This window comes from Acipenser ruthenus, chromosome 10, assembly GCF_902713425.1.
Source record: "Acipenser ruthenus chromosome 10, fAciRut3.2 maternal haplotype, whole genome shotgun sequence".
Taxonomy (NCBI): Eukaryota; Metazoa; Chordata; class Actinopteri; order Acipenseriformes; family Acipenseridae; genus Acipenser; species Acipenser ruthenus.
The window spans coordinates 35,156,172-35,179,101 of NC_081198.1; the positions used below are offsets into that span (position 1 = coordinate 35,156,172).

At 39.1% G+C, this 22,930-nt stretch overlaps 3 protein-coding genes and 1 non-coding gene across 6 annotated transcripts; 2 read left to right on the forward strand and 2 right to left on the reverse strand.

Moving 5' to 3' along the window:
* Nucleotides 1-29: 29 nt before the first annotated feature.
* LOC117404017 (uncharacterized) lies at nt 30-4,321 on the reverse strand. Of its 2 annotated transcripts, none has more exons than XM_059032090.1 (6): nt 4,206-4,321; nt 3,704-3,770; nt 2,643-2,743; nt 2,251-2,388; nt 1,775-1,947; nt 30-738 (listed from the first exon to the last, which is right to left on the reverse strand). In XM_059032090.1, the coding sequence occupies exons 2-6, from the start codon at nt 3,767-3,769 to the stop codon at nt 554-556; spliced, it is 663 nt and encodes a 220-aa protein (XP_058888073.1). In that variant the 5' UTR covers nt 3,770; nt 4,206-4,321; the 3' UTR covers nt 30-553. The 2 variants fall into 2 exon arrangements, with proteins under 2 accessions (XP_058888073.1, XP_033862522.2); XM_034006631.3 differs by having other exon boundaries at nt 4,111-4,291.
* Nucleotides 4,322-5,131: 810 nt separating this feature from the next.
* trnak-uuu (transfer RNA lysine (anticodon UUU)) lies at nt 5,132-5,204 on the forward strand. Its single transcript has one exon. It is a non-coding gene; the product is annotated as a tRNA-Lys (tRNA).
* Nucleotides 5,205-10,143: 4,939 nt separating this feature from the next.
* Nucleotides 10,144-12,708, reverse strand: LOC117405502 (large ribosomal subunit protein eL43). The gene is made up of 4 exons (XM_034008603.3): nt 12,598-12,708; nt 11,303-11,431; nt 10,926-11,008; nt 10,144-10,328 (listed from the first exon to the last, which is right to left on the reverse strand). The coding sequence occupies exons 1-4, from the start codon at nt 12,598-12,600 to the stop codon at nt 10,265-10,267; spliced, it is 279 nt and encodes a 92-aa protein (XP_033864494.1). The 5' UTR covers nt 12,601-12,708; the 3' UTR covers nt 10,144-10,264.
* A 752-nt stretch (nt 12,709-13,460) lies between these two features.
* On the forward strand, nt 13,461-20,830 carry LOC117404647 (transmembrane protein 169-like). 2 transcript variants are annotated; one of them, XM_034007588.3, is made up of 3 exons: nt 13,461-13,698; nt 15,437-15,822; nt 16,740-20,830. In XM_034007588.3, exons 2-3 carry the CDS (start codon nt 15,525-15,527, stop codon nt 17,378-17,380), a joined length of 939 nt encoding a protein of 312 aa, XP_033863479.1. In that variant the 5' UTR covers nt 13,461-13,698; nt 15,437-15,524; the 3' UTR covers nt 17,381-20,830. The 2 variants fall into 2 exon arrangements, with proteins under 2 accessions (XP_033863479.1, XP_033863481.1); XM_034007590.3 differs by having other exon boundaries at nt 13,463-13,698; nt 15,437-15,816.
* Nucleotides 20,831-22,930: the final 2,100 nt, after the last annotated feature.

Sequence of the window (22,930 nt, forward strand, 5' to 3'; positions counted from 1 at the left end):
GTATGTATGCAATAATTGTTATTTGTATAAAAAATAAAAATAACTTGTTTTATTTATGTTAGTTATTTCATTACAAAAGACATTTTAAAAGACCATGTACAAATGCATCAGTTACATCTAGGTATTGTACAGTAAGAGAAAGATTGGCCGGGGTATATTTTTATAATTGCCTGACCAAACTTTGGTTAAACTGCGTGGACATATATTGCAAAACACATACTGAAAATGTAGGTTATGGCGACAGCTGTTATGTTTTATTTTCTGTATACAAATCCATACAAAATAATATTTATGCAACTTTTTCTGGCAACTACTAAAGCAACTTTGTTTTAAGAAGCAAATCAAAACTGTTTTGACATCGTTGCTTTACATGGTTTAAACAGTTGGAAAATTTCCCCTTACACATTAAACTCACGCCTAGCAGAGTGGAATACTGAAAGCTTCAAGGGACAGTTAACTTCACAGCGCAGAACCCAGGTACTGCAGAAAAGGTGCTCTCTATATCTAATAGATTCCTGCTTGAACAAGAAGTTGTGTTTTTCACTCCCAGTCCTTACGGCCGTGCTTGTGATATGTTAGACCCGACACCCAGTGGTTTGCTTGCCGCTTGCCTCAGCTCCTGCAGGATCCCCCGACGAACCACAAACTCATCCAGCAGCTGATCCTCCTTCTCCTGCACTGACTGGCATGAACCAGTCTCAGAGGTGGCCCTTTTCAACTGCAGCAGCTCCGTCTCCACTTGAAACAAAGAGAGAGGAAAAAAAAGTTTGATGTTTGTGTGTGTTCATTGTGTGTGTATTTCTGGACCTCCCTCACAACTTGAATGAATGAGAAATGAATGTATTAAATGTTCTCTACTCCTGGTCATATGGCAAAACTGGGGAAACAATCTGTACCAGTGAAATGCTTCATTGTTACAGGAATACTTAATTAGGCAGCTAAATAAGGTCAGAGGTCAATGTCATGATCTCCAACACATTTAACATACAGTTTATGTAAAGCTACAAATATGAAGTCAGTTACTCAAATGGTTTGAGGTTTTGGTAGTAATCCTAAAAAAGTTTAGATTTTTCTAGTACAATACTATTGATCTTGATAGAGAATCAAAGAAGACAGTCATGTACCAAGTATGTAGTCAGTATTTTAAAACTTAAGTTCTTTCATTATCTGGACACACTTATAAGACCATAATAATGCAGGTAGCAGGTGAAAAAGGGTACCCTTACATTTTTTCAAGGCTATTCCATGCATTTATAGCTGTGTAAAAAAAAAAAGTGCTTCCTACCTTCCTTTCATTCTTTCTAAAATTACTTATACTCAGCTTGCATTTATGCCCTCTTGTTCTATTGTGTGCTGAATTTGAAGTAGTGTCTTGGGTTAACTATTTATACCATCTATGATTTTATACCCTTCAATGAAGTCCCCTCTTTCAATCAATTTTTCTAGGCTGAAGAAATGTAACTATTTTAACCTTTACTCATAGCTCATGTCATTAAGTTCTGGGATTAGCTTAGGTGCTCTTTTCTGTAACTTCTTGAAGTCATTGTTCCCATAATAAAAGCATAGAAACACTAGTTTAACAAAATGTTATAGTGATCTCTTGTTGCAGCTTCAGTGTAGTTACAGTATATATAACAAATACCCTGCTATGGTTAGTAAATGTGCTATCACTATATGTATTTGTACAACCTGTACTATTACAAGTACCTACTGACTACAATGTGACAAACTGCATGAAATATAAAAACAAATATCCCAGCAGTCTACTACTTACCTGCCCGACTCTGTGTCTGTGCCTCAGTAAGCTCCCTCTTCGTCTTCGTGGTGAGCCGGTCAATATTCTCCTTGTTCTTGGCCAAAGAAGCCTCCCTCTCCTGCAGCAATGCCAGCTCCCTCTGCATTTCCTCCTCCAGGACCAGGACCCTCTGCTGACTAGCCTCCTCTGAGCTGGAGCATCAGATGAGAGGTTTCAGGGTGTGTATATACCGGGTCACATTTAAACAAGGCCACGCTCCTGTGTAGTTCACTCAGCTTAGGGTTCAGCCATGAACTAAATGTTAGGGCTAGTTATTCTGGTTCACAATGATATACTCAATGCGGGGGATAGGATATGTATTAGGTACAACTAATACACAGTTTCACTGTACAATAATTCACATCCTTTGATTAAAATGTGTATTTATTTGTACTTTTATGAGATAAAGTCCACAATTATATGAACATGCTTTTGATAGGAAAGCTGGACGGTACCTGCACTGTGTGGAGCCCCTCTCCAGCTCGCGCGAGACTGTCTGTTGCTGTGCCCTCGTCTTCTCTAGCTCACACAAAGCTTCTCGTAGACCAATTGTCTGAGCAACCAGGGGTAACAGCTTCTCCCGATCTGCAGTGCTGACAATCACACAGGCAGGGATACTTAAATGGACACATGGTTTTTAAACATTATCTAGGATGCAAGAGTCTTGTACAATATAAACAGTACTTTTTACGTGTTCGAAGCAGTCTTAGCCAAGGCACTTTCAAAGTGAAAAGTGACATTTTAGTAACCGTTTAGATTGCTTTTCTGAACTTGAAAAGTAAAAGAGAATCTATGTTAGCGGAAGCAGGTACTATGGTTATCTGACAGAACTGTCAAGTTGCTGTACCTTTTATGAATATCAGACTCAAGACTCTGTATTTCACCCTTGACAGACTTCAGGTTTTCTTTTGCTTCGTTCACCACAGCAGTCAGCTTCTTCACAAAGTCCTGGATCAAAGCGGTAAAGCCACATGCACTCAGATCCCAATCTACTACGTGCTGTTTGTATTCAGTTTATATTCATATAAATACAGGGATGGAAATAAGACTCCAGTTTCACACATTCCAGGTTTTACTACGAGCCTGATTAGCCTCAGTATATAGGTAACAAGTTCAGATGTGTCTTATTAAGATCATAGTAAAACCAGGAATGGCTCAAACTGCTATAGAATGGGAGTCTTATTTCCATCCCTGAAATACATTGATATAATCATTAAACAACTACATCAGTTACTGTATCACACATGACCAACATTCACAGTATGTAAAGAATGGAAGTGTGACATATGTATGTATGTACACCCGGATGGACTTGTGCCTCCATAGATCCCCAATTTATTTTACTTGTGCTAAAGAATGTCCTTATCAAGATCCATCCCAATTGGATTAGCAGTGGTCTAGATATATGTAAAAATCTATAGATGGCTCCACTTTATACCTGTTACCAGGGATAGGCGCAGTCTACCTGCTACAATGATCTATTCAAGGAAACCAAGATATTTAGTGACCAAGAGGGCTAGGCAGGGAAATACATATCCCACTACCAGTTGTTTGTCATTCCTAGAAAATGGATAATATTTGAGGTAACACTTATCTTGTGAGACAAAAAAATATTTTGCATGCATTTTAAGAAGGAAGTATTCTCTTTTCCATATCTATATACTGTAGTAAGCAATAGCAGTTTGATCAATTCCTGGTTTTAATCGGAGTTTAATAAGACACGTCTGAGCTTGTTACCTATACACTGGCGATTTAAATCCTGGAACCGGGGGAAATGCTGTGCAATAGGTCTGAGGGTAAAACATCTCACCCCAATGCACCACAAACTAGCTGACTTTGTTTCTGTTCTTGAACACAGACAGATATTTAATATTTATAAACGGCCTGGGTGGCTTATTATAAACTTGCCTGTAGCTCTTGGTTGTTTAGATCAGAAAGCTCATCCTCTTCAGGGAAATTCGGCATTTTCTCCATCCTGTAATAAACCAGCAGAGTGTGATAAAACTCAGGGTTCAGCTCAGAGCAGCAGACAGTGCGACTGGTGCAACACAGAACACGCTGTGTTTCGAGTGCAATTATTTGTATTAGGGGTCCCGTTAAAATAATATACATACAAAAAGAAAACACACAAAAACTACTACCAGGTTAGCAACTAACTTCTAGAACGTATTACTGCATTTTCTTTTAAACAGTATATGCCACAGGTTTGTACTGTTGATGCCAACTTGCAAAATACTGTAAAGATATAGCTTTCTTTTTACAAATAGCATTTATTTACCCATTTTTCATTCCGCCCGTCTATCTAGAGCACCTACCTAAGTATGCTATTCTCCGGGTTTGCCTAGGAAAGCAGCTACAAAAAAAATCTGTATAGCGTAATAAAACGCACAAGCAAATATTTCTCCTCTACCTTTGTTTTTCACCAAACTGAATTCAAAACTTCCGCCCTATTACACACAGCCTTCCCATGTTGCTCTCTGTTACAGAGAGTGCGGTCGCGGTCAGAACAAACTAGCGCCATCTTTTTGTCTGGAGTGTGCAGTACAGTGCACCAAGTGCTTCACCGTATCATCACTGAAATATGCGTGTTTATTTTATTTTGCAATGCAGATCGCTCATTACACATATACCTCGCTCTCTGCGAGAACGCCACAATGACCGAAGATTGCAGGTGCAAGATATTAAGACACGTGTTTATAAATAGGCATATAATTACAACAGGGTACATTTAAAGACCATTTAACCCCACCAGCCACGCACAAACCTGAAAAATCATGAGAGTCTATTCTCTTTAAGAGGGACCCAAATCTTTTGTGAAACGCTGAAAGTTTAAGAGATATTTTTTAAACTATTTATTTTAAAAATGGGATAGGGAAACGCCGTAGCTCAGGGAGAAGGAACAGAGCGATCAGAATGGCGAGTTTTGAATTGATTTGAGTAACTTGCTTTTGATTTTTTTTACGGCTTTAATTAATCATTGGTGTCCGATTCAGATTCATTCCACATCTCATGTACACGTCGGTTTCCCAAAAGTTCAACATTTAGATAAATCTCGTCGGTCATATTTACTGCGATAAATATGTCTGCCGTTTTTGTATTTAAATTTTAGTGGCCTATGGATATCTGCCAGTGATTTGCCCGTTTTTTTTTAAAAAAAAAAGTGCCGATCCTTGATGATATGCTGTAATAGCAACACCCCCATGTGACCTGTTTTGATCAATCGGGATAGAGTATTTAAAATACTCATTTTATAATATGATGTAATACGTTTTTATTCTGAATCTTCCACGGTCATTGCTTGCGTGTTAAATAATATCGTCTCTCGATTTTCAGAGAGCCCGGATAGCTCAGTCGGTAGAGCATCAGACTTTTAATCTGAGGGTCCAGGGTTCAAGTCCCTGTTCGGGCGGTAGTATTTTTTTTAATTTCTTTATATTTAAATCACATTTGTAGTAGAAAAAAAATACTTATATTACTTTTATACACGACTACTCATGAAAGAAAGCTTTTGAGGGGTAATTAACAATTGTTTAGTATAAATATAGTGAGTTAAAAAATTAACTGGTGAGTTCCACAAAAAATAAATATATTTTACAGATCTACTTGCTAGCCTAAAGTCTCTTTACAATTCCTTCAGTGTCACATTGGTCTCTTTTCATTTGACTATTCCAGTGAACATGACATGGTGGTGGGGAAGTACATCTGTGTTGCACAGGCACACACTGCTTGACAAGTTAACAGCCGAATGAAGGCAGTGCTTACAAAGGTACCACAAAATGTTCCTGTCAGGACACTGCACTGTGATTGGCTTTCATATTATTGTTAATAAAACAATGAAGTCTTCTTCACAAACAAACTTGGTGCAGCCCTCATTGATTGGCATGTTTTATAGCCAGTAACACACTTTCACCCTGAAGACACTGCTGACATGATGAAACAGTAACAGACTTGATGAAAACACGGTGAGCAAATTGATAACTTTCTTTAAAAGATTTTTTTTCTTTTTTTTTTCTTTTTGATACCAAAATAAAGAACTGAAGTGACAGGAAAGGTTTATGGAATGATCTGGTTTGAAGTCAGGGTGCAGTCTAATGAGTCTGTCACAGAGGATTGAAAGTCCTATCACTTTGGGTCAATTGCAACGAATTAAGCAACTCAAGACAGTCCCCGAGCTGCGTATTACAAATCTTCTCAATTGCAACGAACCCAAAGTAACTGCTGTTGCCCGGCCTAGCGGATACTAAAACATGTTACTAAGTTTGTCCAGCAATTTCTGTAGACTAAAGACTTGTGGTATCATATTAACTGGAACAAATATATGAAAAAAAAATCCCAAAATGTATTGCCAACTTTTATGAAACTGAACTATTCATAACCAAAAATTTAATAAAATCATTTGAAATCTTCTGGGGGAAGTGTCAAAATGTTTCCAACAAAACCAGTTGTATCCTTATTCAATTTAACATAGGCCTAATTTATAAATAATAAATAAATAATTCCAGTGCATCTTTCCAGTGTCTCTACTTTCAGCTTCTTCCGCAGATTTTTTAAAATGTGCTGCTGTACCTGAAACGCATTCGTTATTACAAATATTATATGAGTCTAACCCCATTGAATTGAATGACGCTGCTACAGAACATATAATTATTCTGAAAATAGAATCTCTTGCAGCGTAATCAAAATAACAAGGGGTCCCCAGTCACATACTAAAAGCACTACCGCCTGGAGTGCTGGCGAGTCAATGATATGAGTTGTTGATCTTGGCTGGGGGGGCCACAGGCAGTGCTGCCCCTGGCTTGACACTCCAGCAGGGTTAGGGTGGAAAAGCAGCTGGAGTGTTTTCATCTTATCATCATGCTTCAGCGACCTCTACTGGTCAGATGCCCCACAAGGCCAGGCAGAGACTAGCCAGGCTGGGCCACTCCTTCAGGGTTCAGGTGAAGTCCCCTATTGATCTTCCATACTCCTTAGTTTTAAGTGTCATTTCAAATTGCACAGAAAAAAGGGGGCAACATTGTTGTTTGTTTCTTTTTAGCTTTTATCTTGGACCAAGAGATGTGCAGAACTTTGTGCCAGTCCATACAAACACACTAACAAAAGTGGGGCTCAGCTGGCAGACTTGATAATGTAAACACCCCTCCACTCACCGGAGCCACGGCATTGAGCCTCACCCCGCTGGCAGCTGACTCGGAGCCACAGCATTGAATCTCACCCCGCTGGCAGCCCACTCTGAGCCACAGCTTTGAATCTCACCCCGCTGGCAGCCCACTCGGAGCCACAGGATTGACCCTCACCCTGCTGGCAGCCCACTCTGAGTCACGGCATTGACCCTCACCCTGCTGGCAGCCCACTCTGAGCCACGGCATTGACCCTCACCCCGCTGGCAGCCCACTTGGAGCCACGGCATTCAATCTCACCCCGCTGGCAGCCCACTTGGAGCCACGGCATTGACCCTCACCCCGCTGGCAGCCCACTCGGAGCCACAGGATTGACCCTCACCCTGCTGGCAGCCCACTCTGAGCCACGGCATTGACCCTCACCAGGCTGGCAGCCCACTTGGAGCCACGGCATTTTCCCTCACCCCGCTGGCAGCCCACTCAGAGCCACGGCATTGACCCTTACCAGGCTGGCAGCCCACTCGATGGCCAGGATCATAGTCAAGTTGTCTACCGCTGCCCTGGCTGCTCCCATGTGGCTGTGGACAGACAGTGGCTGCTGCTTTATTTTTTATTGTAACCTTTATTTAACCTCAATCAGGATTACAATCTCTTTCTTTCTGACCAATAAGGTTGCAAATATGTGAAAAACACAAATATCATTCCTCATATTCATACCTCACTCAACCCCCCTCAAAAGTCATTTTGTTTAACGAAATCAGGGGGTTTTACAGAGCAGAAGCAAATTGTTTCAATTGCTTCACTTACGACATGAAAGCCCTTTCACATATCAGCGACAATGTTCACGATGGCCCCTCCATGTTCCTTCATCCAGGCATTGTACACTGCAGGGACAAACCAGTTTATACAAGAGCTCACTCTGAACCAACAGCAGCTTTTCTGCCTAAATAAGATCCATTATAATACAGGACGAGCTGCTATTCTCTTATAAAATGTTATCATAGTAAAAAAATATAGCAGAGTGTAATAAAGCATCGTGAAAGCATGGCAAAGCACAGGCAAGCATTGTAAAGAATAGCAAGGTATGGTAAAAAAAAAAAGAAAGCATATTAATAAAGATGGCAAACCAGGGTAAACTATAATCATCAGAAATGCATGGTACTGCAAAAATACTGTGAGGTTCTAGAGGCACCAAGTTTAATAGTCAGTAATAAAATGCCAGGTTGAATGCGTAGGAGAGCTGCTAATGAAGTGTTTAGACGAGTACTCATTATTAAGATGCAGGGTGAAAGCTGGTGAGTGGATTGTTAGGATTCTAGATGATTATATATGCATGAGCAGAACTATTTTGTTTTCAGTCCACACTTTCAGATTAACCCTTTATTAAGAAAGTTCATTTGGTGGTTAATCAATAGGCTTAGGTAATAAATTAGAAATCCCCGAGTCCTGCTTCTGTTCTGCCTCACCCTCTTGGCAGCAGTAGAAGGTCCCATTGATGTTGGTGTCCATGACTGCATTCCAGCCCTTCGCATTGATATATTCAGATGGACTACAATCCTGCATCCATTTGTATGCTACCCTAATATCCTGTTTATGGATTGGATAGCTGAGTCAAATTTATGAACACTGAGGTACTGAACTGTACTGTAGCAAATGAAAAGGTATATAATTATGGCCCACGCTGTACAGTATACATACACCCAATTCTTACCAAAGACATTTTATCGAATCACTTATACTAAAAATTCCACAAACCTGAAATATTATAGAACAAAGCCTTTGTTCCTGCTGAAACATAATACAGAACTGTAGAACAAGCATGTGGGTGGATAGTTTGTCTCTTGTCCTTGTGATCAACCATAACAAAAAATATTTTTTGAACCTCAAACACACAATTGCTTTATAGTTCAGGACATTGGAATATTAATTTTCCAGCAACATCATTTAAGGTAAAACTAGACCAATTAAAGGTGGTTTTACATCAAAATGCATACAAATGTCTTATATAATCTTCAGCCATCTAATGCTACCATAGCTAAAGTGGTTCCAGATTAATATTTTTTTGTTGTTTTTGTTTAAAGAATACTTTTTACCCCAATTTCCAGTTAAACCTAGAGCAGAAGTCCACAAGCTACCAGTCTCTGTGAGGATAAAGGAGGCTTGGTGGTCTAGTGGTTATGGAAAGGGGCATGTTACCAGGAAGTTTCAGGTTCAATCCCAGCTCAGCCAGACTCACTGTGCATGACCCTGAGCAAGTCCCTTAACCTCCTTGTGCTCCATCCTTCAGATAAGACCAAGGTCCTATTGTAAATGACTGCAGCAGCAGTTGTGATGCATAGTTCACCCACCAACCACACCAGTCTCTATAAAACATTTGGATAAAAGCTCTACTAAATAATAAAGGCCAGTACGGTTTGCTGTAACATAATGTGGAGAAACAGTCCCTCAGTTTTGCCTCCCTAACCCATGATGCTGATACCATCATGCAAATTGAAACATCTTGTTCTTAATGAGCCTAAACTCCAAAACAAACGTGTAAGTCAATTCTTTTGATTTCAGGTGAAACATTTTCGGAAACGGCTTTCACATTGATTAACCATGAACGTAATCCTTCAAAACTAAATATATTTTAGATTAACAGACAATCCAAACCACGCAGGATACAATACTTTTACTCCACAAAACAATTTTAATTTAGTACTAATGCCCCTTGCTTATCCTATGCACACTGTTTAAGAAATATCTTTCCTACATTAAATCCAGTCAGTAATGACTTAACAGCATACATTTAAATGTTTTTTGCAATGAAAACTTAAATTAAAACCTGTAAGAACACTGCTTAAAACAGCAGATTAAAAACATAAATAAAATAATCCACAACCAACACTGATCAGTGTAAAGTGGACTCTACTTTGAGTAAGGAATTTAAACTTTAGATTATCACAAGGGTTTTATTTATAGTTAAGCATCGAGGTAAATATGGGTTAAATGTCTGCATAGTACCTTATTTTATTGTGTATCTTATTCAGAAACCAGATAGCTTTTCAGTATTTGATCTAGACTCTTTGAAGTCCTACTTTTCAGCAAATGTTTCAAGATTCTAATTTAACCACTATTGCTAAGTGCTCAAAGATCACCCAGAAGAGTTTTGCACAGCTTAGGAAATAACTGGACCAAATGAAAGCCAAAAAAAAAAAAAAAAAAAAAAAAAAAAAAAAGAGATGCGAAGGCCACTCTTGACAACTCCTTTATTGTGTGGTGATGGTTTGCAAATGTACAACACAAGGCTGATTTAGAGTCCGTCAAAGAAATCTCTAGAAGTACAAATACATGCTCCGACGCTCAGGACAGTTTACTGCTCTTTCAATTCCTTCAGTCTTCTGATGGCAGACTTCACTGTGACTGCAGATGTGGTGCTGGAAAATGAAAAGGTAAAATCCCAATTGGTCACAGGACAAGAAAACAAGACATTTTTTACATTGGAGGCTCACTGCTGGGACTACTTAGACCCTGAATTAATGTTTGGGCATCTTACACTATTCAAACATCTTAGATTCAAATAAATCTCACATGAAATGATCAATCTTGTCCAAGCATAGATCCCTTTACATGACTAGGAAAAGCACACCACCTGCTACAAGCACGTTATTCAAACAGCAAAGCGCATGGACAAGTTTGTAAGACGGCTGCTGAATTTCTTACATTTTTCAATGCCAAGCAAAGTGATTAGCTTGGATTTGGAAACAGATGGAAATAATCATTAAATGCCTAATATTATGGAGATTATGTCCCAACATCTGCTCCCATACTCTGTGTTGGAGTGTTTTCAACCCTTTGGCATTAAGGGCTTCATCAACACAGCTTCATTCAGCTTTTATAACAAACTAGGCAATGTTTTGATGCAATGCAATCTTCAAAATCCTATTGAATGAACTACTTCCATCAGCAACCCACATTGTTTGACTTGACGAGTTATAAAGTCACAGGAATACTAGTGTAAATTAGTAACATACTTGTATGTCCAAGCGCCACCAGCAACTGTCTTCATGCAGGACCCACAGTTCCAGATACCAACAGCCTTTCTCTTCATCTTGGTCTAAGGAAACAAAGCAGAAGAATGAAGCAACATTTCATAAGCACCTGCATTTCTCCCAGCAACAAATTTAAATACTACAGTTTAAAAAGTAGCCCTTTTTGCATCACCAGGTTATAGTATGACTGGAGTAACTGAAAGAGAATAGTACATTAGAATCCACAATACATAAATGGATAGACCACTACATGTATGATAAGCTCCACTGTATAGCGTACTATAGCAAAACTGTGTTTTGTCTCCTCTATGGGTTTCATATAATTGGGTAGGATTGGAAGAAAAAAGTGCATTACTCACCTTGCCACAGAAGGAGCAGGTGTACTTGGCATGCTGGCTGATTTCAATTTTCTTAACCATCTTCCTGAGGGAGGCACCATAACGGGTACCATACTTTCCGACAATCCCGACCTTCTTGGTTCGTTTTGCCTGTTCAGAGAACAAAAGATTTATAACTGCACACATTGTTCTTATTTTAAAAAAATAAAAAGGCCCTTGCAAAAAACAAAAACTGGGCATATTGCAACAGTTATTGTACTATAAACCAATATTCACGTTGTCAGTCTAGGGTGTTTGTTGTTAAACAATCTACCCTATTGCCTTCGTTTATTCACTTTGTGCCCACAGGTCCAGCACTGGTACATCAATAGTGCAGCACTAATACAAAGAGTCATTGCTGCTAAATATGTATGATTAAGTTAGGGGTTGGGGTTACTGATTTTGTATTTGCAAACAGAGCAACAAAATAAGATGGGTTTAACAGTCGTTGTATTAATGAGAAACTTGCAAAGGGCACTTCACTAAGCAAACGAGTCCAAAAGTTAAAATGGGCCTACAACTGGGCCTAAAACTAACACTAGTAACAGACATGATTAAAATGCAATATATGCCTTATTCCTGCTTCACAAACACGTCACTAAAATAAAGTGTACTTGTCCTAGGGTTTATCACGATCTACTAGAAAGTATAGCATACATTTACGAAGAAACACAGGACAGACTATGAAGCGTATTGTAAACACCTTTTCATGTTCAGACGAGTGTGTACCACTCCGTTGGCATAAGACGCATCTACTTCATTCCAGAAAGTTACTAAGTGACCATGTAAAAGACCTTACAAACACTCATCTTAAAAACTGCAGTTCCGCCTTACCAGGTCTCCAGACACACAATGCATTCTCAAGTTAACACTCGTAACCGTATGTCAAAGAATACAAGCACATTCACACACGTCAGTATACAACGTAGCTTACTAACTGCTTCGCTTTCACAAACTCCCTCAACATAATCAATACCGTGCACGCAAAGCATTCGCTATAATTTCTTAGTTTTAATGAGGTTTTATTTCAACGTTCAAATAATGACATTGCACTCAGCAACAGATGGCGGCCATTGCTGTGGGAGACAAACATTGCCATTTCCTTTTTCGTGTTTTTTTACTTATATATTAAATCCACCAAGCCAATAAAAACACTCATGTGACGATAAAAATCTGCATGTAAAGTCACTAAAGTGTAAATGTGTGGAGTAGTGTAATTTCCATGGATGGAAAGGGATTCGTTTAACTGGTTTCCTCAGGCTACAATTTCCACTCACCATCTTGAAAGAGGTCTGGGTCCAAAAGAGGGAGATTCATCGTGCGCAGGCGCGATTTAGCTGCACGGATAGACGTGCATGCTGGGACACTGGGGGAGTTAACCCTTACGACTCTGTCAGTAATTTGATTGGCACAAGAATGCGATATTTATGACGAAAAATGCAGCACACGAAGGATAAATTGGGATTTTTGTTAAAACAATTGAACATGTTAAAATGTACATTACACAGATATATGAGTACATCGTTATAAAACATTTAATTAGCACAATGAATACAGCAAATGTGTCTGTAGGTTTTCTTTCCACACTTCCCATTTAGCTATACGTTTACATGAGTTCTGGCCTCTGATTAGGGCTAGTGAAAGCTTCAAAACCATACGCCAAATTTGATCTAACTTTTCTTGTCTATTTAATACAAGAAGTTTTTCCATATATGCAAGACCTACTTGTTCATGGCGCTGAAACCCGATTGGCAGAGCTTGGGAGCAGACTTGCCCGGTTTGATATGATATTGTACATAGTGTGGATGGAGCGCATGGTGTGACCATATTCACTTATTGCAGTGGACCAAGAACGTGATGCCATACCTTGCCCACAGTATCAGCAAGAGCTACGTTGATGAAGAGCTATTAGTAAAAAATATATAGCTGAGTACCATGTAACCTTCCAATCTCAATAGCAGTACTACAGTATGGGCTATTGAAACCTGTTTTTTTATTAAACAAAAAAATTGAGAATACAGATCCATGTAAATGCTGTCCATAATTTCCAGTCTGAAACAGTATATCCCCGAGCCTCGTAGATTGATTTTTGTGTGTGTGTGTGTGTGTGTATGTGTGTGTTTTTAAAGCTCAATTTCCTCCCAGCTGGGCAGGACCCTGGTGTTGAAGCTGGAGGGGCGGGGTGAATACGACCCCGGATCCGGCTCTCGGACTCCTTTGTGCGCTTGCTGGTGGTTGGAGCAGTGGTAGATTGCTGGCTGTGAGTTAGTGACTGCACTGCATATTGCAGCAGGACTCCACACCCTGCACATGCATATTTAAAAAGGAGCCGCAATCACATCTGAGTTTACACGCCCATCGCCTTTCAACTCTTCAAGGTAAGATCTTGATGCTCTTATGATTTTTAGTAAAAACATTTTCATTCAATCGAAACAAAGACGGGACGTTGCGATTGAATTTATACAGCTGGGATCAGCTGAATGCACTTTTTTCTTATGTCATTAAGGCACAGTCGGGTTTTCAGTTTGTTAAAATTAAGCATTCACTGCAACTGGGATACAGCGGATGCACAGCAAAATTAATATAATTTTACAAGGCTTCGTTGTATATATATATATATATATATATATATATATATATATATATATATATATATATATATATATATAATACCACAGGCTCTAGTTTGTGTTATATAAGGCATTTATTTTGTGGTCAGCATTTGGAAAAACAACGGTCACCTGCATGCTATTTGTTTAATTATTATATAAATATTTACTAGTGTAAAAATATAAATTTAAATGTATACATTTATAATTGTTTCACCCATTTGAGATAATCACCGTCATTCCTTGCACTGAACAGACAATATTAGGATTAGAGGAAGCACAGCTGTTTGTATGGAGTAAAAAAGCAAATAATGTATTTGAAAACGCAGATTATAGGTAAAGTAACTGATGTGAGAATAATAACAATAAAACATATTAAATAAAGTCTAGCAATGTCTGGTGCAGGGTGTAATATGAAGTACTGGAACTGGGTTCAATATTTCTGACTAAAACATTTCACATGCGCAAAATAGGGGGTGGGGGAGTAGTAAATAATGTGAAATACAAAAGGTGAAACAGGACAAACTTGTCCATGAATGTCTTTATATTTATTCTTAAAACATACTGATTTATAATGCCCAGTCATCTGAATTTAGCGGTCACTTTCAACCAGGCAATTAACCCCCAGATTGTTTTTATAAGTGAATAACAGAGGCACCTGGAAACAGCCACGACTGCCCTTTGGTGGCTGGTTATTGTGGTTTCACAGGTTTTCTTTTAGTTTATTTTTTACAGAGAAAATTTGAGTTAGTAATTAATAAAACCTTATCCAGAGAGAAATGTTTTAAAAATGAGGTTTGCCTAAAGCACACAAGTTTCTCAAATTTAACTATGCTGCTTGGTCAATAGATTGGCGTGTAAGTAAGACGTCTTGATGTAAGCTGTGTCAATACACTGTACATATTCGAGGGCTGAGCTGTCTGCAGCTATTCAGCAACAACATGGGAAAGCAGAAGGATCTCTGTGACTTTGCAAGGGCACGTTCGTGGGTGTCTGTGCAGGCGGCTGCATTGACCAACCATCATGACAGTCTCCTGGGTGTTCCAGGAATGGCAACATGTGCTGTAAAGTTTAAACCACCATAGGAAAGAAAGTACAAATGAACAAAGCACCAGGAGTGGTGTATTGTGGGCTATTGCGTTCATTCTAACATTTTTTGGCCAGTCAGTGTTGCTTCCACAGCTGCCTTTTATTTCATGGCTTTAAAGGCCACAGAGTTCAAAGTTCAAACAAATTGTGTTCCTCCAACCAACACCAAATGTGCATGTATCATTTCATTTTATGTTTAGCTCCAACAGTAATAATAATCCCAGTTATTGGCCAGCGTGCATATGAACTATTCCTATAGTGCCTACATCTAACAGAAACAAAAAAAATAAATATGGAAGTTCTCTTGTAATGAGACCTTGATGCCTGTCATTAACCAGTCCGCTTTTCCCCCTATTGACTGACACTACAATACTCATGAGGGCAATCGCATGTAGGTAACCCTGCTCTCTCCCCACAGGGACCCTGTGTGGTGTGGTGTGGTGCCGGGCAGAATGGGACATCCTGGCGCCCTGAGCTCTCACTGAGGAGTCAGGCACCAGCAGGCCATGCAGGGAGAAGCCTCAGCAGGGGCCATCGGCATGGAGCAGGTGAGCCAGTGGGGGGCCGAGAGCCCACACCTTGCCTCGCTGCGCAGGTCAGAGGTCACGGGCGGCCCCTCCCAGGGCGAGGAGGGAGGGGTGGAGAGGAGGAAGAGGAGGAAGAAGAAGGAGCCAAGACCGGAGTCCATCATTGTGTACCGCTCAGAGGCAGAGAAGGGGGTGAGTGAGGAGTCACCGGCAGAGGAGGGGAGTGAGAAGAGCGGACAGGAAGGGCCCAAGTTCCTCAGCACTCCCACAGGTGAGGGTGAGCATGGAACAGATTCAAATTCATGTTGTTCATAAACTAGAATGGGTTAAAACTGTTCTCCAGAATTGATACAGTGAGAGACAGGGGCCTGTGTTTTCCACTGGAGTGGGTGAATGTTGATATGTGATATGGGCAATTTGCCCACAGAGGAAAATTTAGGTTTTGGGTGATGGTACCACCGTAACCAAGTAAAGTTGTGGCAACACAATAAAGTTGAATGTATGCCAGTCAGCTGTGCAACTGCATCATCTTATGAATGCACTTTAGTTATAAGAAGAGCAGTTCATACTACTGGTATTTTATTTATTTATTCATTAATTGAGGGATGGGAGTCAGGCATGGTTCCAGCAGGAGCCATGCGTGCTTCTCTTCACAGCTCTTTTAGAAAAAAAACTGCCATTGATTTAACCCATTAAGTGCCATTGTCCTCATTTGAGGACAGGCTACCTTGTAGTTTTTTGGAGCATTTTTAACTGGCATCTCCACCTGTTCTCTAACTATTTTGTATGAAAGCTTACTCTAATTTTGTTAACCACAAAGGTTAAGTCTAATTGTAATGTATCAAATGTACATACAACTTCTGATTTTTTCAATGACAAATGTATTTGCTACTTAATGGTTTAAAATAACTTAAACTTCCCTAAATGTTTTTCTTTTTTTTCTGAGTGGTTAGTTCTGGGTTCTGTTGCTTCAATAATAGTTATTATAATGTTGAACTTGTCTGGTGAATCGTAAGTGCCAGGACTAAACACCCTTTGTCATTAAATTCAAATCCTGTGACAATGTGACCTTTGAACTCTGCCATCTTTTTTCATCAAAATGTTTGCATTTAATTCAGTTTTAAAATTCATAGATTTGTGATTGTCTGCATCTTTAAGCGCACGCTGTTCACTATTAACAGCCTGATTTGTCAGCTCTCACAGGAGGCTGGAACGCTCCCCTGGACAGCCGCTACGTCACTCTGACCGGCACCATCACCCGGGGGAAGAAGAAGGGCCAGATGGTGGACATCCACGTGACGCTGACTGATAAAGAGATGCAGGAGCTGGCCAGGTCCAGGGAGCCTCTCCGGAGAGAGAGGGAAGGCGAGGAAAGCAAGCGGGCCTGCCGGGTGGGGGCTGGCCGCGGGCCCCACGTCCTGCTCTGGAGCCTGTCCTGCACGCCCGTGGTGTTCCTGCTGTCGTTCGTCATGTCATTCTACTACGGGACCATCACCTGGTACAATGTCTTCCTGGTCTACAACGAGGAGCGGACTTTTTGGCACAAAATCACCGTCTGCCCCTGCCTCATCATCTTCTACCCCATCCTCATCGTGACACTCTCCCTGTCCCTGGGGGTCTACACGGCCGTCACCCAGGTGTCCTGGGCCTTCGCCGAGTGGTGGCAGGCAGTCCGAGACCTGGAGAAGGGCTTATGTGGCTGGATCTGCGGAAAGCTGGGCCTGGAGGACTGCTCCCCCTACAGTATCGTGGAGCTGCTTGACTCCGATAACCTGTCGGGCAGCCTGCAGGGCAAGGGGGGCCCTTCACAGGGGCTCGAGACCTCCGCTGTCTGAGTCCTACAGCCTGTTTTGTGTCGTTGTTTCTCACAGAACAGTGGCTCTGGTTTATCACAGCTTTTTACTTTGATGTGCAGTAGTGGTGAAGTAGAGAATGAAATCTGGCTATGCAACCAAATTGCCACAGAAATGAAAGAACAGGTAGCTTAAAAGGAGTTTTTGTTTTAGCTTTTGATGAGGTTTGTAATCATTGGGAGTGTTACTTATCTGGCTACTTTCTGAAATCTATTCGCTTCAAATCGGCATTGTCGCAATTTTGTTCTGAAAGAAAAATACACCAGTCCTAAAATGAACAAATGCTACTTACCTGAAGAGCCTGAATTAAACGTAGGATTTGTTTATTTCAGATTTGGGAACTTTTTATTGTGTGCGTTCTTTTTTTCTGAAAACATTTTGCTGCAGACAAATTAGAATAAGTAGCTTTGAAAATCTAGCCCATACAAGTGCTTTATCCTGAGCTGCCAGATTCTCTCTTTCATCATTGCTGTATATGTAACCTAGGCTAGATAGCTGCCATCTAGCGTGTAAAGTAACTGCACTAAGAACCACTCTGAAGGATTGCAAACATTGCAAAGGGGACAGAAAAACTAAATCGAATGTAATTTGAATCTACGTACTCTTTCAAACTAGTCTTATTAGGGGTTTCAAGTTTAACCTGTACATACTTCCTAGAGCTTGGTAATGCTAAATGTTCAGTCTTTCATGTGTCAACTAAAATAAACAGATAACGGCCCCTACATTCATTCATTTGCTTCGTTGTCATCTGAACTTTTTATATTGGTACATTCAGTATTACTAACTACATGGGGAGTACTGTTAGCACTGTAGAGGTTAATTACACAAGTTACCTTTTTTATTGCAAGGATTGTGCTTTGTTGTGCATAGCAAGTCTAAAATATGAGTTAAGTGCAGTTGGTGTACATGTTTACAACTTTACAACTGTGGAGAACCTAGTTTTTACATATTTAAGATGGAAATGTAGTAATATTAGAGTTTTTCCTTTCACAAAAGGAAGTATTATATCTTTGATAATGTCTTTCTCTACTGATTTATTTTGATCGCTTTAAATGTAATTTGAATTCCTTTTTGTACATTACTCATTCTGTTTGATGGCGTTTGCAACCATTATGCCTGGTTATGGGTTCTGCTTGTTCAATATTGCGTTTCATTTTTCTGTAAATCTGTCTATCTGTTTCTGAATTTGCTTTCAGCCTGTCTGGAGAATCTGAACAGTCTTTCTTGTTGCATTCAAATCATGTGATAATGTGACCTTTCAACTCCCTAAACCCACAACCACTGAGAATGATTGCAAACACTATAAAGACAGTAAGGGACAGTGAAATATATTTGAATCTCCTTTCTCTTTAATGTAGCTGCACTTTCCTACTGCTGGTGTAGTTTCATTTTCAAAGAAAACTATTGTTATTTGCTATTTATATACAGTGTATTTTAGTGTTTGGTAAAGCGGATAAAGTCTTTAAAATGTTTTTAAAAAGTACTCCATGGTTTCAATTTGAGTCCGCTTGTAGCAGAATTTACTTATACATATCTCATGTTTTAGTTCTCCATTAAAAACGTTTTTTTGAATTCCAAACTGCTTGACAAGTTGACAGTCCTGATGTATTTCTACTACAGACATGGTTCTATTTTAATGAAACTGTAACTTTAAATGGAGGCAGCAATACATGAGAACGTGGCTCACCACTGTAGCTGGGCTGAACTTGACAGCTTCTATCACTGTTGAATACGCTGATTTGCCTATTCAGTTTACAATGTGTTCAACTGGCTAGGTCAGTATTGAGTTTTCTGCAATATACTTGCCTACACTTATTCCAGTACTGAGTTCTCAATACTTTCCCCAAAACCTGCTGGCTTTTTTTTAATATTATTACTCTCTGCTCTGAGTTCTCTATTATACTCATGTGTGGCTCTTCATAATAATGTATTGTATTGGCTCTCTTTTGGATTTGGTTATCTACGTTATATGCTGGCTGTGTAATATTATCAGCACTCAGTTCTCTGTATTGAATTTACTGGTTCTCAACTCTTCAGTACTCTGAATTAGTCATTACTACAGCTTTAATTTGACTAGAAACCTGCATTAGCAGGGTTTACAATTGAGCTTTGGAATGAGATGGAGGTAAACTCTCTAATTTCTTAGCCTGATGCTTATCATAAGAAGTCACTGAAGAAGTGATGAACCAAGGCTTCAAAAAATGTCTTGCCTCTTTTTGGCACTAGATCAATTGTCTCCCTTTTCTTGCATGCGAGGCAGTGTTGGAGAAGTTCCTTTTAAAAAGTAATCTGTTACTTGAACAAAAATGTAACTAGTTACAGTAACTTATTACCTTAAAGAAAACTAGTTACAGTTACAAATAATTACTTTCCGGCCCATTTTACATTTTACTGAGAGATTTTTTTTCGGTTTGGACAGGCTGCAAGAGGAAATCACAAGCATGTTCATGTGACATGGAAGGTTTGACTTGGACTTTTTGAATCACTTTCTGATTTCCATGTTCTGCATTAGCCATACTCCTAAAGTAACTACAACTAACAAAGTTGCAATTATGTGTTTGAAAATACACCCCTCTCCAAAGCTATAGCAAAGATGTGCTGATTTTTTACTGTGCACCCAGATGACTGGCTATGATATTTGTTCCCATTTTCCTCTAATTTATTAACGTGATTATTTATTTATTTATTTATTCATTCATTTATTTATTTATATCTATGAGCAGCGTTTCACATTGTATATCATTCCCCACTGCTGAACTTGTTTAAACCCACTGCTTCATACACAGCCATGAGAAGCAAAGTGGAATGGCCTGGGCAGTGCTTTACAGCAAAGCCACACAGACATATTGAGCTGGGCCAGACACCTACTGAAATGGCTTATGTGATGACTGTGACACTGTATACCTATCTCAACCTTGGCACACCTGAAGGTTGTTTTTGAATGGAGTGCATGTTTTGAGTGGGTATAAACTTTGGTGGCACTTTGCTCATGTTTCCTATTCAAACTGGGTCACTTTGACCCTCACACACCCTGAATCTGCACAGCGGTACACTCTGCTCCTTTCTTTGCTAAAAGCCACATTACTGTAACCCTGATTGCTTTGATTATTTTTTGAGACATGTAATGTGTTTCTTTTCCTATAAAGTTTTTTTTTAGTTCTTACTTTTTTTAGGCATCCCTGTTATTGGAGCTTACATGGTTTTGTAACTACATCATTACAGATTTGTATTTATTTATTTATTTTTCCCCCAACAGCACATAAACTCTTTGAGATGCTGACTTCATATTTTCGGTGCAACGGAAACGCCTTTGACCTGTCCCCTGATTGCTTCCCTGGAATCAGATTACATGACATTCCAAAATATAAAATCCTAAAATGTACTATTCTTAACCTGTAATCTTAAATAATAAAAATATTTACAATTTTTAAACTGCAGGGGTTATATTCTTAGAACAACTTGAGTCCTACTATTCATGGCCTTATATATTTAAAGCTGTTCGCTTCTCAGTTTTATATCGTTGACAGGAAGTTGTCTCCTTCCAAAAAATAGGAGTTAATTAAAGACTGGAGTAAATGCTTTGAAAACAATCCAATAATTGAAACACTTCTAAGAGACAGCAGGATGCTAACCTGCAACCTTGGGGACTATGTGAGTGTGCACACTATTAGGCTATGAAGCCAAGATCCCGGATCCAGATCTGGGGAACAATCGATCTGTCTAGAGTAAGTAAATGGTTAATTAAATGTGGGGAAAAACGTGCAGTTCCATTATAAGTCTTCACATTTGGTACACAGCTTTTATGATTCTTTTGATCAAGTTTCTTATTGGTCATTGTCTATGGGGTGCCATTAGTTTCATGCATCATTTCATCCCCAAAAGGACCTTTAGTGTACAAAATGCACATACTGGTACATTCTGTGCACAAAATGTAAACAAACATGGATTTAATTGTGTCCACAAAAGGCAAACATGCTCTTACTTTATGAGGACAAAATTATTTTACCGATTTATGTTTTCTAAATAGATTTTGTGCACTTTGTCCACAAAAAGCAGCTTATGCATTCTCTTTTTTCCGCAAAATCACTTTAAACAAAAATACACAAAATACATAATTGTGGACAAAATACATACATTTGTGGATGAAATGCATCTGGGTGGTTGAAATGCACATTATGTGGACATTTTTTGCATCAACAAAATTGTGTATTTTGTCCACATAATGATGAATTTAAGTGATTTAAGAGCATGCATAAGCTGCTTTTTGTGGACAAAGTGTACACTGCTAATTCCATGAGGTGCACAAAATTCATTTAGAAAAACAACGTATCGTGCACAAAATGTAAATCTGTAAAATCATTTTGTCCACATAAAGTAAAAGCATGTTTGCCTTTTGTGGACACAATGAAATCCATGTTTGTTTACATTTTGTGCAGTTTTTTTTCCTTTTGTGCACAGAATGTACCAGTATGTGCATTTTGTGCACTGAAGGTCCTTTTGTGGACAAAATGATACATGAGACAAACAGCGCCCCATAATTGTCAAGCTTCAGCTGTAAGTTCACTGGAAATACTTCATTATAAAAGTCTGTTTAATTATTATTATTATTTATTTATTTCTTAGCGGACGCCCTTATCCAGGGCGACTTACAATTGTTACAAGATATCACATTATTATTTTACATACAATTACCCATGTGTACAGTTGGGTTTTTAATAGAGCAATCTAGGTAAAGTACCTTGCTCAAGGGTACAGCAGCTGTGTCCTCCACCTGGGATTGAACCCACGACCCTCCAGTCAAGAGTCTAGAGCCCTAACCACTACTCCACACTGTTGCCCTTTAATGCACAAAAATAACAATTATTAATAATAATAATAATAATAATAATAATAATAATAATAATAATAATAATAATAATAATAATAATTTGTAGGGAAATACATTTAACAAATTATTTTTTTATCAAAAATACTTTATATGTATAAAAGAAAAAAATGTTAATACAATCGTATAAACATTAGATACAAGCAAGCAAAGACGGGCAGGTCACAGCATGACCTAATGTATATGGTTGTATCATAACACAGACGTCGTGGAGTCAAATCAAAGAATTGACTGACGATGCAAACAAAAACATTACATTAAATACTATGAATATATTAACATTTCCACCCCATTTCTTATACTCTCTTCCAATCAGTATGGATCCACCCTGCTATCACACACCTCCTGGTAAGGGGGGAAACTCGCCCAAATCTATCACATTCTATAGTGCGTCACATTTAAGCATTTTACAGACTATCTTAACCTAATCTGTTAGAAACTGTTTCAAACTAGTCCTTTGTTTGTGGTGTTCTGTTTTCACACTGTGTCTCCACTCTTCCACACATCTTGATTAGACACCTGCTAACTTTGTCTCTCTGCCCAGACGCCAAGATACGAGAGACTGCAAATGTCTTGCTTAGCTAGTTACATGTGCTTTAAGCTGTATCAAAATATGAAAATAAAACTTGAACATAAGAAGTAAAGAA